The sequence below is a fragment of the Crocodylus siamensis genome, chromosome 3, assembly GCF_052110815.1.
Source record: "Crocodylus siamensis isolate JL-2025a chromosome 3, ASM5211081v1, whole genome shotgun sequence".
Lineage (NCBI taxonomy): Eukaryota > Metazoa > Chordata > Crocodylia > Crocodylidae > Crocodylus > Crocodylus siamensis.
Genome location: NC_143397.1, coordinates 220453135 through 220470193, shown reverse-complemented (window position 1 = coordinate 220470193; position 17059 = coordinate 220453135). Strand labels below are relative to the sequence as shown.

Sequence of the window (17059 nt, the reverse complement as noted above, 5' to 3'; positions counted from 1 at the left end):
CAGTCACTTTTTTCAATTTTTGTTTTTACTTTTTTTGGACAGTGGGGAGCGGAAGGTGAGGGAAGAAAAGGGAAAGGGAAAGGGAAAAGGAAACGGACACATTTTTTCCCTGGCTTTGGTTTTATCTTTTTTGATTTGATAAAAAAAATGGAAAACTTTGAAAATAAAGTTTATTTAAAAATCATTAGAAAAATGTGGGTTACTTTTACTGTTTAATGTAATTTAGTTTTTTGTCATGAATATCAAATGTTATAATAGGCTGTTCTAAATATGTGTTGAGCAGCAAACATCCTCAGTGAAATTTATGGCAAGTGATAGTAAAAAAAACTTAAGATCAGGCTTTAAGGCTGCCAGACACTGAATTATTTTATACTACTAGAAAGAAGCCTCATTAGAATTGGGTTCAGATCATTGGCACAGAATATTTGTTTAACAGCTGCCTGCTTCAGATCAAGAGACATGATGAAGAACGTAATATAAACACACAAAGCAAATATAAACACCCAGAAATAAATAGTCCTTTTGTCTCCTTCAACCATGCTCTCATCCTTTTGTTCTGCTTTACATTCTCAAAAGTGTATGGCCATGGTAATCTGCACATAGTTGGGGAGAAAAAAAACTTAAAAAGGTAAGATAAGTAAACAAATATACAATAACTAATACAATGAAGGTGTTTGATAAACCCATTATTTTCTGGAAAAATTAATCAGAACCTGAGATATAAGATATTAATGCTTTTTAGAGCTTAGGATACTGTTCTGTGGATTAAAGTTTAGTTTAGTTTGAGGCTAGTTGCTTAGAACTGGGGAAAAATGTCCCTTTGTGTGTATGAGAATATTCACTATTCCATTACACAAAAGGATTTGAGTTGTTTTTTTAAAAGATATAAACTTGTCTGATTTAGATAGAGGTTAGGAAGGACCTGCTTCTGTGGTTAACTTACTACATGATATTCTACCCTGGGATTTACTGCATTTTCATTATAACATCTGGTACTTGTTACTGAGACAAATTACTGAAGTAGATGAACCACGGCTTTGAGCTGATAGAGAGATTCCTAAGTTGTTATTTCTCCAGTTGCTTAAATGTATATCCCAGTCCACTTTTCTGCCTCTGTCCTCCTTGAAGGGGTATGAGTCTGCATGTATTACGTGACCAAGAAAGAGCAAAGTTATGAAAGATAACTTACTGCTGCAAGTCTTCTGGTCAGCATTCAAAATGTATCCCTGCTTACATTTGCACACGTAGGAGCCAGGAGTGTTAATACAGAAGTGATCACAGCCATGTTCAGCAATACTGCACATGTGAGGCACTAGAAGAGAAAGTCGAAATGTTAGCTGTTGCCATGATTAGTTTATAGTGATCATAGTTGAAGTGAAAACAGATTGATTGCTTAGGATCATGTTATAGAAGTCTGCAGTAAATTTTAAATTACCAAGACAAAGTCCTATAATAGTAGGGTTGGAAGATATTGGGAGACCATTTAGTTTGGCTCCCACTTCAAAGTAGGATTGTCCCTGACTAAACCATCCCAGTCAACTAACCTGCTCTTTAAAACTTCCAGTGACGGAGATTCCACAACCTCTCTGTTCAGCCTGTTGCAGTGCTTAACCACCTTTGTAGTGAGACACTTCTTCCTAGTATCTAAGCTAAATTTCCTCTGCTGCAAGCTGAGACCATTGCTCCTAGTCCTGTCCTCTGAAGCCACAGAGAATAATCTATCTCTGTCATCTTTATAACCACATTTCAGGTATTTAAAGATTTATCAAATCAGCCTCACAGCCAACTTTTTTCTCCAGAATAAGTGAAGTGTAAAACCTATATGTGATTGTGTAATTAAACTACAACAATAAGTAGTGCATATTTATGTTAGAAAATGTTTTGTAATTAAGATATTTCCTTCCTTAGCTGACATTTTCATCATGGTTTTATGCATGGTATCGCACAAGAAAATTGTCTGCCTTAACAGTTAAAATTTTAAACAGGATTAATGTGGACAAAACACAATTTATGGAAGAGTTCTTTTCGTAACAAATAAGAGTGATACCTTGAAATATTGAATACCCTGGGATTTAAAGTGGCATGGAGCCCAGTGAAACAAATATAACAAATTGCAATAGAGTTCTTTTAGAAAAAAATACTTTAAATAAATAATTCTAGCAAATATTGAATTACAATATGGTTGAAGAAAGAAAATAACCATATAACAGAGAAATGAAACAGAATCACTACTAAAAGTGATGAAAAAATTACATGTAGCTTGGATTCCATCATACAGAGAGTCAAATAAAGATATGCAGTTAAAAGCACGATGGGATCTGATGTATGATCCACACAATCACACCTCCTGCCATGCCACATGTGCCTGGTTGGATGCATGATTGTGGGATCATGAATCAGATCCCATTACACTTTATTGCTGGTGCAGGGTGAGCCCAGAATTACAACCCCAGGCTTCCCCTGGTTGCCCCAGCAAGAAGTAAGCTCCCACAGCTGGGAACCCTATCAGATCGTCTGGGCCCCAGGGTTCCTGTGACAGGGAGACTGCATCAGCTATGATCTCCCAGGTACAGGGGTGCCTGGTACACCCCTACAGCTGGGAGACCATGTCAGCTGTGGTTTTACAACCATGGGGGTGCCTGGGTCACCCTTGCGGCTAGGACACTGCTTCAGCTGCAGTCTCCCAACCATGGGGGTGCATGGGCCATGGAAAGCTGGGAGCCAGCATCAGCTGGGAGCTCTGAGGCTGGGGGGAGCACATGGGCCCCCCAGCTGGGAGCTTTGATCACCTGAGAGGGCTCCCAGACACAGTTGCCCTGGCAAACATTCAGTTAATGGCATGAAGGAAACAGCAACAAAGTTAGTGTACATATTTTGTGGAATAACTTTATAGTTTATTCCTCTTTTTATCATGCCATTATTTGATTGAATGTGTGGGTGGGTGACCACTTAGGACATGATTAACCGGTTAATTGTGCCTTAAATTTAAAGTGTAGATGGAGCCATAGATTAGACCAGGGGCAGGCAATTATTTCGGGCAGAGGGCCACTTACTGAGTTTTGGCAAGCCATAGAGGGCTGCATGACAGGCAGCCAGGGGCAGATAAATATTAATTTTCTAAATTTTTTAGGGGCCCCATGGGCTGGACAGAATGGCCTGGCAGGCCGCGTCCGTCCCATGGGCAGCATTTTGCCTACCCCTGGATTAGACTCAAACCCACTGCTACACCCAGGAGTTGTGTACTGCTACTATTTTCTTCAGACATGCAAACTACTAGCCTTTCCAGATTAAAAAAAAAATGTATTGTTTTTTGTTATTGTTCAAACTTAAAACAAGCAGTAAAATTTAAAAGAGTGGAAAACAATGCAAAAAAGAGCAGTTAGGGCCAGTTTAATGGTGTTCATTGTGATTTTATTGAGCTGTTTTCCAGATCAAATCTTCTTTGGACTTTAAAAATTGCTTCCAATCTTCTCTTTTCATTTGGTCATTGTTTTCGTGTCACTTCATAAGGTGAAACCCTTCTCAGTGAATACCTGATTAAGGATAATGTTTTGTGCATTGGACTATTAAGAACTGAAGGTATCTTTATTATACTAGATGAATAAATCTCTAAATTTATGGAAAGACAAGGTTCTTTGGATAAATCTATCTTTTATAAGACTAACTCAGATAGTTGGAAAAATTATTCTTTGCAAGCTTTCAGGTATAAATATACCCGTCATTGTTTATACCCAAAAGCCTGCAAAGAAGAATGTTTCCAACTATTTGAGTTGGTCTAATAAATGATATCAGATTTACCCAAAGAACCTTGTCTGCCTATGTCCTTAGGCCAACACAGCTACAACCTATGCCTCTGTAAACTTGTAGAATATATATTTAACTTCCATGTTTTTCAAATAGCCACAACAGAAGTCAGAAAAATAGCTTAGCATTTGGTGTGTGTGGTACTTTTAATAAAACAATATGGTTTTGAGAAAGAATATGCTACATACTGTCTTTGGAAATATTCCCAGTGTTATGAATTCATAACTAATGTGCAAACCACTGCAATTCCCAACTCCCTTATTAACATTTTGGATCTCTCATCATCTAGTATAATACCATTTTTCAAGTACTTTTTATTTATTTATTTATGTGACTAAGATCTGCTCTAACTCTGCCTTTTTCTTTTGCATCACTGCATTTCTGAAATGGAAGCTTAAGATTGCCAATGTTTTTTTTCCCAAACACAAGTCTCCTGCTAGCTGTATGTTACTAGCCATGCTGATCTGATATTAGCTCATCATGTCAAAAAGAGCACTTTTAACTATGCCAATTGTCATGTAGAAAACAAAGTCATTTGACACATCTGGCATTAGACAGTCTTGCTATTTAAAAGTGAGGAAATCCAGCACAAGATTTCATTTATAGAATGTTGCATCCAAAACCCAAACAAAACATTAAAAAAGAAAAACATTCAAGCTACTAAATCAAACACTCAGAAATTAGGAAATTGTAGAATTAAGGATGCCCATGTAGTCTTAATTTGAGCCCATGCATTTTGATATCCTCTTTAATTATATGATAATATACATTTTTCCCCCATAGGGCCCTGCCTCATTCTATGCACATCAGTGCGGGCAATGGCAACTGCGTGGGAGCCAGCTGGGCTACAATTTCACCCTTTTGTAAACCACCAGTTTGATAAAAGTCTGGGTATTTATAATATTCATTCCCTTACAGCTCACCAGCTCACATGGTGTTATAAATAGAGAGCTTCCATCCAGTATTGGTTTAGTAGCCTCTGGAAGTCATAAATAATTTCTTAATTAAGCTGCTTTGTGTCCAACTCACTTGTCTGCTTCTATTAAGATGTGCCAGGATGGGCACATGTACACGTGTGCTTTAATGTGCAGTAGCCTATTTTACTGCACATTAAGCATCACATAAAAAAGTATGATTTTGCTAATGCACATGCAGTAAAATAGGGGGAGAGACAGTGGGAAGGAGGAGAGGCAAGTGGCAGCTGGGGGGGAGGAGGTGCAATTTAACCCCATTGTGGGCTTCATGGCTATGACAAAATCATGGCTATATTGGACCCTTTTGGCAGTTTTAGCCTCAGTCTCCCTCTGCTTCAGTTCCTCTAGTTTTAAATGGGGATAACACCACCAAAGGTATTGTAAAGAAACTTTATTTTGCTCCTGTCTGCTTCATAGAGGCTCCTATCCCTCTACAACTGTATTCTTGACTGGCTCCAAGTCTTCCCCTGTCTGCTTCTAACTCCATTCCCTCTAGCTCCTGTTCCTCTATCCACATTTCCCTCCACCTTATTTCTGATGTATGCTCCAGTAAGGTTACTTGCCTGGGCAGGGAGGGAGTGAGGTATTAGAAGCAGCATAGCTGCATTAGTGTAACACTACTGAGGTTGCGTGTACTACTTCTGTGGCACAAATTAGCCTTGGGGAAAATGAACAGTAATTCTAACTGTACTGCTTTTGTTCACACCTTGTACAGGTATCTCTGCACAGCACTCTAAGGACATAGATTTAATAGATTTTAGGGTCGGGAGGGACCTATTAGATCATCAAGTCCGGCCCCCTGCCCTGGATAGGAAAGAGTGCTGGGGTCAGATGACCCCAGCCAGGTGTTTGTCCAATCTTCCTTGGAAGCATATTCCATATTTTGGCAATTCTCACTGTAAAGAATTTTTTCCTGATGTCCAATCTAAATTTGCTCTCCTTCAGTTTGCGGCCATTGTTTCTAGTTATCCGGCGGGTGCCCTGGTCAACACTGTATCTCTATTTCGTGCTGTGCTCCACCCCCCCTCTGGATGAGTTTGACAGCCACAAGATCACCTCTCAGCCTTCTCTTGTGGAGGCTGAAGAGGTTCAGGTCCCTCAATCGGTCCTCATGGGATTTTTTCTGTAGGCCTTTAACCAGGTGGATGGGCCTCTTCTGAACCCTTTCCAAGTTATCTGCATCCCTGGGAGTCTTAAGTTCAGCACCACAGCATCCCCTGGCAACCAGGAGGCATCATTGTAGGCGAAGTCTGACTTCCTACCTATAGTCTTGGTATGAAGCATTCTCAGACAGACAGAATCTTATGAGAATTTAGCTTCTAAATTGTAGCAGATCTCTACTGAGTCTGTATGAACAGAATTTGTTTTAGAGTTTTATAATTTAGTCATATTTAGACAGTTTTTTAGGTACCCTGAAAGAAATAAATGCCCAACCTGGGAAATGGACAGCTTGGTGGCCTGATATATTATTTCGAACTATTTGTAGGTGGAGAACATGTATTTTAAAAAAGTGGTGTACTGCTTTCTGTTCATTCTATTAAAATGTATTATTTACTGCATTTTTATTAAATAAATTACTACATTTTAAAATATAACTTACTCTTCTGGCTGGTAATATTGAAAGAAAAATATTGTCAAAATCTTATTATCTAATGAATTCCACTGCTGGTAGGTTGCAATGTCACAGCTCCCACTGGAGCCTTGCTACACTGTGGATCACGAAACTGCAGCAGCAATACAAACTTCCCTTCAACATCATAATAATGTGCCTCAACCCTACTCTTGTAGGATACAAAAAGGAGGGCATTTTAAAATCCCTTCCCATCCCTTCCTTTATTCCTTGGCATGCACTGAGAAAGCCATTTAGAATGTCAGTTGTGAGGATGCAGATTCATGTAGTGTAGATGTATTTCCACTTGGACCTAAGTTTCATATAATTTTGAACAAGCTGATTTCTATTAAGAGCTGTTTCCAGGCATCAATAAAAAGTAAAAGAGAAAAACCCACCGATCATAAGCAATGGAAGAAGTTGAATCTCTTAAGCACAACAGGATTTTTCAAAGATTATCTAAGTAAATGATCACCTGATAGGGAATACTTTGTCTAATGAGGAGCAGCACACACCAGCAAAAACTACTTTTCCGCTTTATTGCATGAATGAAGAACACTCAAATAATGGCCTTTCATGATCTTTTAAATCTGAAAAGGACTTCAGATGAAACAAAAGTATTACTTCATCTCTATGCCTTTTTCCTTGAACCCAGCCAAGGCCTAAGGACCTTGGGAGAAAAGTATATACAGGGCCATAAACTCCATATTTTACTGATAGCCAGGAGACTCTAAAGTTTGTAAGTTTAACATTTCATTACTAATGAACAAACATTAAATTAATTAAAAGATGATCTGACATTTAAAATAGCAAAGAATTGGAGGCTGTGTTAAAGTAATATTAAGCTATACATGATAAAAGTATTGATTATTTCTACCATTGCATATTATCACTAGGAATTAAATTATTTTTATGGGGTTCAAAAACAGGATTGGCTCCTTTCCTACATATGCTATATATCTATGTATGCTATTCTGAATGTCCTTTGGCTAAACTCCTTTACTGATATATACACTTTAAATGAATTAGATTCACATATTTTACCGATTTAGTTAGTCCTCTGCTTAGCTTTTATTTTTTACCATAAAAGCTAAGTAATCTCCTTTGATGTTTCTGTGGTTTGTATTTTTCTCTACCTCCTATGCTTTCAAATCCATAAATAGTTGCCTTACCACAAAGCTTATTCTGGAACACAGAGGTCAGTGTTTCAATCTGACTGAAATTAGCCACCAAAAACACATGTTCTTCATGAGGTTCACTTCCAATGGACTTCAGTGTGTTCATATCCACTCTTCCTACTCCAATGGCAAAAATCAGGATGCCTGAGTTGCGGGCTTTAGCTGCAACCTCTCCCACTGGATCCTGCGGTCGTCCATCTGTCACTATCATGATTATTCTGGGCACATTCTGGCTCGGAGGACGAGCTCCTTCTGATTCTGAAAATGCAATGTTCATTGCATACTGAATGGCCAGTCCAGTCATGGTGCCAGTGGCCAAATACATCATTCTTTTCACTGCTCTCTCCACATCCTGTCTCCTCCCGAATGTTTTCAGTGAAAACTCGTGTTTGACTGTACTGCCATACTGAATAAGGCCTACTCTGGTGACATCAGGACTGATGTCCAGGAACTGAAGGATGGTTAAAAGGAACTCCTTCACTTTCTCAAAGTCGTAAGGGCGTACACTGCGAGAACTGTCAATGATGAAGACGAGGTCCAGGTGTTTGTTATTGCAAGTATTTTCTGGAAGGGAAAAGAAAACAGACTATTTGACAAGAATCCAAAATGCAGAGAGATCAGGACAGATCCAAAGATGCTACTGTGCTGGCAAAACAGAATGCTACCCTCTATATGGGGCAGGCAAAAAAAAAAACAGTACTAAAACTAATACTAATTTTCTACAATTTAGCTGCTGCACTCATTAGTGCAAAAGGTGATCTATCAAGTACAATTTTCAGTACAGAGACATCTTGTAGTAAAATTCTGGTCACTTCCTTGCCTCACTCCATTAATCTTTCCTTCTCTTCTGTATCCTAGCTAATACCTCTGTCTTCTTCCATGCCTTTCCTTCTCTTCCCTTTCATCCTCATCTCATCCTTTTCTTCCTTCTTCACTATATTTTCTTCACCGCTTTCCCAAATTTTTTGAATTGTTTAGTTCCTCCCCCATACAAAGTCACTCTTTTTTTCTCTCATCTTCTACTTTCCCACATCCTAGCTTCCTACTCCTTAAGGATGACTAATATTTGAATTTTTTCTTACTTCCATTATTTTTCTGTACTTTTCAGTAGTATAAGGAGAGAAAGAGGAAGCTGGCATTAGAAGGAGACAAACTGTAACTCTTCACTATGGTTTAGGGTTGGCCATCATAGAGGACAGTCCGGTTGTCCTCTGTTCTCTATTGACACGAAATCCAACACCTTTATGTCCTCTATTTTTCTCTTGAAGAGAAAAATATATATCCAGTGGGCTCAAGAGAAAAATAGAGCACGTAAAGGCATCGGATTTCATATCAATAGAGGACAGAGTAGCAGAAAACCGGAATGTCCTCTATGATGGCCACCCTACTGTGGTTCCTTTTTTGTCTACAAAAGCTCCAAACAGTAGATCCCAATTCTTAACTGAAGTTTCTTTTCTCCCTCTCCACCCAAGATGCAGTGAAAGAAACTTCTTTACCCTAGAACTTTCTTGTAGTGCCTCACTGCATAGAGGAGAAGGCAGTATGCTGTTTTCTTCCTCTCCCAGTTTCCAAATGCAGGAGAGAAGATTAAAGACCTGGATGGTAATTTTCCTTCTCCTCTCAGGTTCTAAAACACCGTTGTCTATGAAATCTTGTGTCTCTCTGAATTAGTTAGCCTATAAGGTCCTACCCTGGGTTGCATTCTGTCTGATTCCAACTAAGTCTCTCTACTGAGGAATTAAAGGACTTTTATCTGTGCTTTGTGGATAAGCAGAACATGGATCCAGGCAATCTCAGGCATAAGGCTACCAAACACATAGCCCAGTCCAGCCCTGGCAACATTCATTATAATTTTTTAACAGCGTACAAAATCTGTAGAGTTAAAACAAACTGTGTTACACACCTGTAATGCAACTGCAGTACAAATCTACATTAAAAACTGCCATTGCTTTAACACCTTTTACACAGTTTAAGTATTTAACTAAATTTTGTTGCTAGTGATAGTTGGTTAAAAAAGTTTGGGGAACACAAAAACTAACTAAAGATATGATTTCATGCATATTTCAGCAGATGCATCTTTGACTGTTCTAGGTACAGTATTACATACAAAAATAGATTAAATGACTGTTTAGGTTATAAAGTTAAGCATTCAAAAATAAGAAATACCAGGATTAAGGTTACATAGGCAACCTTGTATGTATGCATTATAGGACAGTCTATGACACATTTGTGGTACAAGCTATGATACTGTTTTTTTTTCTTTTTGATCAATGAACAGTGATCAAACTGTGACCCTATTTTACTACACACTATTGTAACCCTGCTGTGAAGGGCATTCTTTGGCACTCATTACAAAACATTAGTGAATCTTTATACAATGCCCCTGTGAAGTGATCTGGTATTATTATTCCTATTTACAGATGGAGAACTAAGGCACATACACTAAGGTCAAGTGTCTTCTAATTTGGGGTGTCTAATTGGTGATGGAAAGAGCCTGATTTTTCAGAGAATTGGTGTTCTGTAGCACTTTTCATGTTCAAAGCACAGCGCTCAGTGACATCAACTGCATCTGTGAACACTTTGCACTTCTGAAAAATCAAATCCCAGGCCTTGCAAGCATAGTACCCAGAAAATAAGCAATACACAACACAAGACCAACCAAGAAAAAATTGGCATCACACAGGAACTCCATGGCAGAGGAGAAAAATTGAGAAGATCCAGTCTCTCAAGATGGCGCTGAGGTTTTTTAACCAGAAAACCATCCGTTTTCTTCCTGAAATCACTTTTTTTGTTCACTGCATACTGCACACCACAATTATCTTCTGTAACAAATGAGGCAGGGGTATTGTGCATGTCTATACAGCAAAATGAAGGCATGATTACTGCACAGATAATTACACTGGCTATTATGAGTAACAACAGAAGCAAAGATAGGGTGGCATCTGTTTAAGCATATGTTAGCAACTGGCTGACAAGCCCATTGGATATACACTCTGGCTGCTTGCCTTTGTCTCCTGGTTGTAACCACTAGTACCCATGCTGGAAAGATTAAGGGTGCTGACAGACATGCAGCTCCCTGGTCTAACTCATGCTGCTTCACAGAAAGCATCATGAGTTAGGTCAAAGCTCTTGATCCAACAGATGTTTGCTGCGTGATCCAGTTCCCCTTTGGAGTGATTGGGGGAGAGAGGCTGCTATCCGCAGCCTCTGCCCCCTAGCCCCAGCCTCTCTTCAAGTTCCCATGCTCTCTAAGGAAGGAAGCGGGGGCAAGTGTTGTCAGGTGTACAATAATTATTATATAATTTCAGTGACATATACAATAATTTCAACCCTTGTACGATAGATAATACTAAGTGTTCAAAATGTATGATATTTTTTGTGTAATTAAATTTGAGGAAAAAAACAAACATGTAAGTCACTCCACCAACAATCAGAGCTGAGCTAGTTTACTTGATTATGTGATCACATCACAGTGTTAAAGCATTGCTATCATAGATATCCCATAATATACTATGGGATATGTTATGTGACCTTTGCCTGTAATTAAGCGTGCAAGCCAGACAGACAGTTTTCACTCTGTTCAATGGACAGCAAGGATACCTACAGGCATACTGCTAAAATAAAGAAATGCTTACACTTTGATGACCCAGTTTTCACTCGCATTGAATTGGAATTTGACAGGGACTGAAGTGAGGGTGAGTAATATTTGCCATTTAACTGGAGACTGACAGTGAGCAATATAAAGTAACTGCATAATGATCGCATAACTAAATCTCATTGTGTAATAATACTAACAGCTTTATTTTAAATGCTATATACAATCTTAAATCAATAGAAAGTCAAAGGGGTTTTGTGCTTGCCTTGTTTGTAAATTCTAGGCATGTACTTAATACACAAAGCTGCAAAATAAAGTTTAGAAGATTTACAATACACAGACCTGAACCACAAAACAAAGAGAAAAGAATAATCATAGTAATAAATTCAATTTAACCAGTCAGAGAAAGAGTTAAACTTAAAGAAAGAATTAAATGCACTTCAGAGAGAGAGGACTCCTAGGATGAGATGGAATTCACCTCACATGGAGAGGTAAGGCCCTGTCCTCAGCCAGGATGGCTGATCTACTAGACAGGGCTTTGAACTGACTTTGCTGGGGATGGGGAAACTCCAAGTGGAGCATGTCCAGGGACTGGCACACAGTCCTCCCACAGTGTCTCAGGAAATTGAGGCTGTCAGCTGGGGGCCTCAGCTGCCAGTACACCAATGCCAGGAGCATGGGGAACAATTAGGAAGAGCTGGCCCTCCTGCTCTCTGTTGGGCAATATGATCTGGTAGGGATCATGGAGGGACTCCTCGCATGACTGGAGTGTAGCCGTAGAGGGTTACACCCTGCACAGAATAGACAGAGTAGGGAGAAAAGGTGGAGGGGTAGCTCTGTATGTGAGAGAGCAGTACACCTCTCTGGAGGTTGGCATGGGCTCAAAAGATAAGCAGCTTGAAGCCCTCTGGGTCAAGCTACGGGGGGAAGGGCAACGTGAGAGAAACCTAACTGCAGGCATTTACTACAGGCCACCAAACCAAGGGGAGGAGCTGGATCTGGAGTTCTCTCAAGAACTGACAAAGGCCGTGCATGCAAGGGAACTGGTTGTCATGGGTGACTTCAATTACCCGGACATAGATTGGGAGGAACACTTGGCTAAGTCAGATCATTCACACAGTTCCCTGACTGTGATCAAGGGGCTCTTCCTGGCCCAGGAAGTGCAAGGGCCAACCAGAGGTAACGCTCTCCTAGACTTGGTCTTGGTCAAGGGAGATGATCTAGTGTGAACATTGAGGGTAACCTGGGTGACAGCAACCATGAAATTATCAGATTCACTCCCCACCACAAGGTTGACAAAACAACCAGCAGGATTGAAGTCCTGGACTTCAAAAATGATGACTTCAACAGGCTCAGAGCATTAGTAGAGGAGGTGATATGAGATCAGGAAGACGAGGTAAATGGGGTGCACGAAGAGCGGTCATTGCTCAAGGATACAATCCTCAAAGCACAAAAGAAAACCGTCCCTGCAAAGAGGAAAGGCAGCAGAAGGGCTGGCAAGCCCTCCTGGCTAAATAGGGGCATTGCAGTCCTCTTAAAAAAAGAAATAAAGAGATGTACACCCAGTGTACATCTGGGATGGTCCTCAAGGAGGATTATACAACAGTGGCCAGCACTTGTAGGGAAACGATCATGAAAGCCAAAGCGGTGACAGAGTTTAGGTTAGCTATGGGAGCCAAGGACAGTAAGAAGTCCTTCTTTAGGTATTTCAGCAGTAGAAGGGAAACAAATGGAAGTGTGGGATCCCTGCTTAACACCTTGGGACACCTGGTAACCTACATTCAGGACAAAACTGAACTCCTGAATGCTCACTTTGCTTCGGTATTTCACCAGACCAAGGGGAAAGTCAAGCGAGATAAGGCTCACAGGGGACATGCCAGGACTGACAGCCTCCCCATTGTAGATGTTGAGTGGCTGCAATACCAACTAGAAAACCTAGACATTTATAATTCAGCATGACTGGATGGACTTCATCTGAGCGTGCTGAAGGAGCTGGCTGATTCTGAACAACAGCCAGCATGGCTTTGTCGCGAGTACGTCTTATCTTACCAATCTCATCTCCTTCTACGACCAGGTCTCTCGCCACCTGGACATGTGAGACGTGGTAGATGTTATATGCCTAGACTTCCATAAGGCTTTTGATCTAGTATCCCATGATATCCTTGTGGGAAAACTGGAAGATTGTGGGCTCAGCTGTTCAATGGTTCAGTGGGTGGGAAACTGGCTACAGGGTAGGACCCAGAGGGTTCTCATGAATGGCTCTGTGTCATCCTGGCGCAAAGTGCCCAGTGGTGTCCCTCAGGGGTCTGTGCTTGGATCGGTGCTTTTCAATATCTTTATCAATGATTTGGATAGACAAGTGAAAAGATGACCGGCCAAGTTTGTGGATGACACCAAATTATGGGGCAGTGTGGTAATGTCAGAAGATAGGTTGCAGATACAGGCAGACCTGGACAGGATGGAGAGTTGGGCAGACCAGAACCAGAGGAAGTTTAACACTTCCAAGTTTAATGTGCTCCATCTGGGGGCAAACAACCATCAACATACATACAGGCTTGGTGGTAACAGCTTGACTTGCACCACAGCTGAAAGGGACATAGAGGTAATGATTGACCATCACATGAATACGAGCTGTCAGTGCGATATGGTGGCCAGCAGGGCAAACAACATGCTAGCATGCATCAACTGATGCATTTTGTGTAAAACTAAGGAAGTGATACACTTGCTATATTCAGCACTGGTGAGACCACAGTTGGAGTACTGCATCCAGTTCTAGGAGCCGCACTTCAATAAGGACATGGAAAAATTTGAGGGGGTCCAGAAAAGAGCCACCCATATGATCAGAGACTTGCAAAGCAAGCCATACGAGGAAAGGCTGAGGGACCATGGTCTCTTTATCCTAAAGAAGAGAAGGTTGAGAGGGGACTTGTTAGCAGCTTACCACTATATCAGGAACTTGGTGAACAACTGTTTACTAGGGCATCCCCAGGGAAGACCAGGACCAAAGGATACTAACTCCTGGAAGGCTGCTTCAGGAAATACTCCTTCAGAGTCAGGGTGACCAGACTGTGGAATAAACTCCCTCCAAAAGGTGGTGCAGTCACCTACCTGGAGGTTTTCAAAAGGAGACTGGACTGTCATCTTGCTGGGGTTCCTGGGCCCCAGCTGTCTTTCTGCCTAGAGCGGTGGGACTGGACCCGATGATCTGCAGGATCTGTTCCCACCCTTCTCATTAGCAGAAACATCAGGATAATATTTATCAGGAATTCACAAGAAAAGTCAAGTAAGGGCTTGTCTATACCCAAAATTGTCAGTTTAACTTTAATATGGCCTCCTTATATATATCACAATATAGTCTAATTATGTGATCACATGCTATTTCACATGGAACATGCTACCAACCCCTAACAATCTGTGAATCTATAAATAAAACTTCATAGTGGGCAGTGTCATGTAGAGTGGTGCAGGGTGTGATGATAGTAAGGCAACATGATGTTACTTAAAAATGAAAATGATGTATTTGCGTACATTTTTTCAATGTACAATAGTTTTTCAGAAAATACAATAATTTGAGCTTCCAATATGATAATTTAATATTTAAGTCTTGGCAACGCTGAAGTGGGGGAAGGCAGGGACTGAGTTCAGTCTGGAGTTTCCCCAGCCATGCTGGACTGTGGCAGAAGTGTGGACTGGAGCCTTCACCCTCCAGCCTGGCTGGGGAACCCTCAGACTGAATTCATTCCCCTTCCTTTCCTCCCTCATTCTGAATACAACTCACGGAACAGAGCTGGGCTGCATCAGTTGAGCTCTGCTCCTGGCTGCGCTGACAAGACATTAATGAAGGCATTCCACTTTGGAGTGCCTTCATCTGAACACTTGTACAATAAGAGTTCAGATTGTTACCCAATCAGGCATTTTTAAAGCACTTTGAAGCCACGCACTTGTGTCACTGCATGGCTCTAAAACATTTTGATCACATGACAAACTGTGACATTTGTCAGCATGACTTTCATGTCTCTCAGTACCCTAAAGCTAGCTTGGTGTGTCCGCTTATGCTAGTTCTCATCTACATTTTGCATACTCCCAAACAGTGGCCTCCTTCACTACATTGCTCTGACTAAACCTGACAGCATGGTTTCCCATCCTGTGCACTTAATGAAGCAGGGATCTTCAGAAAAAAATAGCATGTGATCACATAATTAGACTATATTGTGATATATATAAGGAGGCCATATTAAAGTTAAACTGACAATTTTGGGTATAGACAAGCCCTTACTTGACTTTTCTTGTGAATTCCTGATAAATATTATCCTGATGTTTCTGCTAATGAGAAGGGTGGGAACAGATCCTGTTTCCATCCACTACTTCAGCCCCTTTCACAACCAACCAAGAACATTTGTGGTATGGAATAAAAATGCTGTTTGCTGACCATCAAATAATTGCATGGATTTATTCATGTGGAATCTATGGTACAGCTTTATTCAGAAGCATAGGAATATGCTAGCATTGCTTATTCTTTCAAAATCAGAGGATGTTGAACATAAGCCAAAGTGAACAGAAACAAAATTCCAGTTCTAATGGGATACAGACGTGCTGGCACATTAACCATTTTTCATCTCATTATCTTAACACTGTATCTAATTATTTTAACTAAGAAAAACTGAAGCACTGTAACATAATTTTAATGCAATAACACAAAGGTGTTATGCGGGGTATGTTATGGCAGTGAAGGGCAAGAAGAAGCAGCCATATACTTAGGCTGCTTCTCTAGAAACTCTGAAAACTTTGTCACCAGTAAAGATAGGTCAAAACTAGAAACATATGCCTGAATCCCTTTGAATTTCAGAGGAAATTTTGAATTTGTGTTTGAAGATTTGGACTGCAGTGCTTTGGTTCCAGTTTGATCTAAAATTGGAGGGAACAAATTCTCCATTTTGGGGTCAGACTCAGAATTCTGTGTAGAGAACCTTGGTCTATTATTAGACTATAGTATCTTAAACTCTTCCCTTTTTTGCTGAGAGAATTAATCCCAAATGTACAAATGACACCATAATACTGTATATTTCTATATTCTTTTACTTAGTAAACTATAATAATATAAAAACAAACTTGAAAAGATGACGTATGTTATTTGTGGTTTGCAGTGCTTTGAAATGAGTATTTTGTGGTTTGCAGTGATTCAAAATGAGTATTTTTTTTACAAATTTAAAATTAAATTGCTGAAAAGTATTATTTTGGTGGGTTAATGAATGCTCTGCGAAAGTACATTCATTATTAATTATGATGTAAGCTGAGCTAAATCAAACAAAAAAAATAAAGCTTAACTCTTCTATTATGTATACTTTTTAACTGAGACAAACAATGCTATTTAGGGGACAGTATCCAGTGCAGACGGGAGACCCCTAGAGTAGGAGTGAGCACCACTTACCTTGGAAGGTTGTTCCAGCTCCTAGCTGCCCTGACTGTGAAGTAGCGCCTCCTGATGTCTAGCCTGAATCTACTCTCAGTCAACTTATGGCCATTATTCCTTGTTACTCCCGGTAGTGCTTGGGGGAACAGGGACTCTTTCATTGCCTGCTGGTCCCCCTTGGCAAGTTTGTAGATGGCCAGATCCCCTTTCAGCCTTCTCTTGTGGAGGCTGAACACATTCAGGTCCAGTAGCTTCTCCTTGTAGGGCCTGCCCTGCTGCCCCCTGATCATGCGAGTGGTCCTCCTCTGGACCCTCTCCATGTTGTCCACATCCCTCCTGAAGTGCGGTGCCCAGAACTGGATGCAGTACTCCAACTGCACCCTGACCAGTGCTGCACAGAGGGGGAGGATCACCTCCTTGGACCTGCTCGTGATGCATCTATGGATGCATGACAAGATGTGGTTAGCCTTTCTGACTGCATCTTCACAT

At 40.5% G+C, this 17059-nt stretch overlaps 1 protein-coding gene across 1 annotated transcript in view; it reads right to left on the bottom strand.

Moving 5' to 3' along the window:
• The window catches only part of MATN2 (matrilin 2), a gene marked incomplete at its 5' end in the record, with an annotated part of 105410 nt that overhangs the window by 52301 nt on the left and 36050 nt on the right, over positions 1-17059 (bottom strand). Inside the window, 2 exons of the mRNA XM_090037709.1 lie at positions 1190-1312; positions 7560-8129. Coding sequence (XP_089893835.1) covers positions 1190-1312; positions 7560-8129 — 693 coding nt within the window. The remainder of the gene's footprint in view (positions 1-1189; positions 1313-7559; positions 8130-17059) is intronic.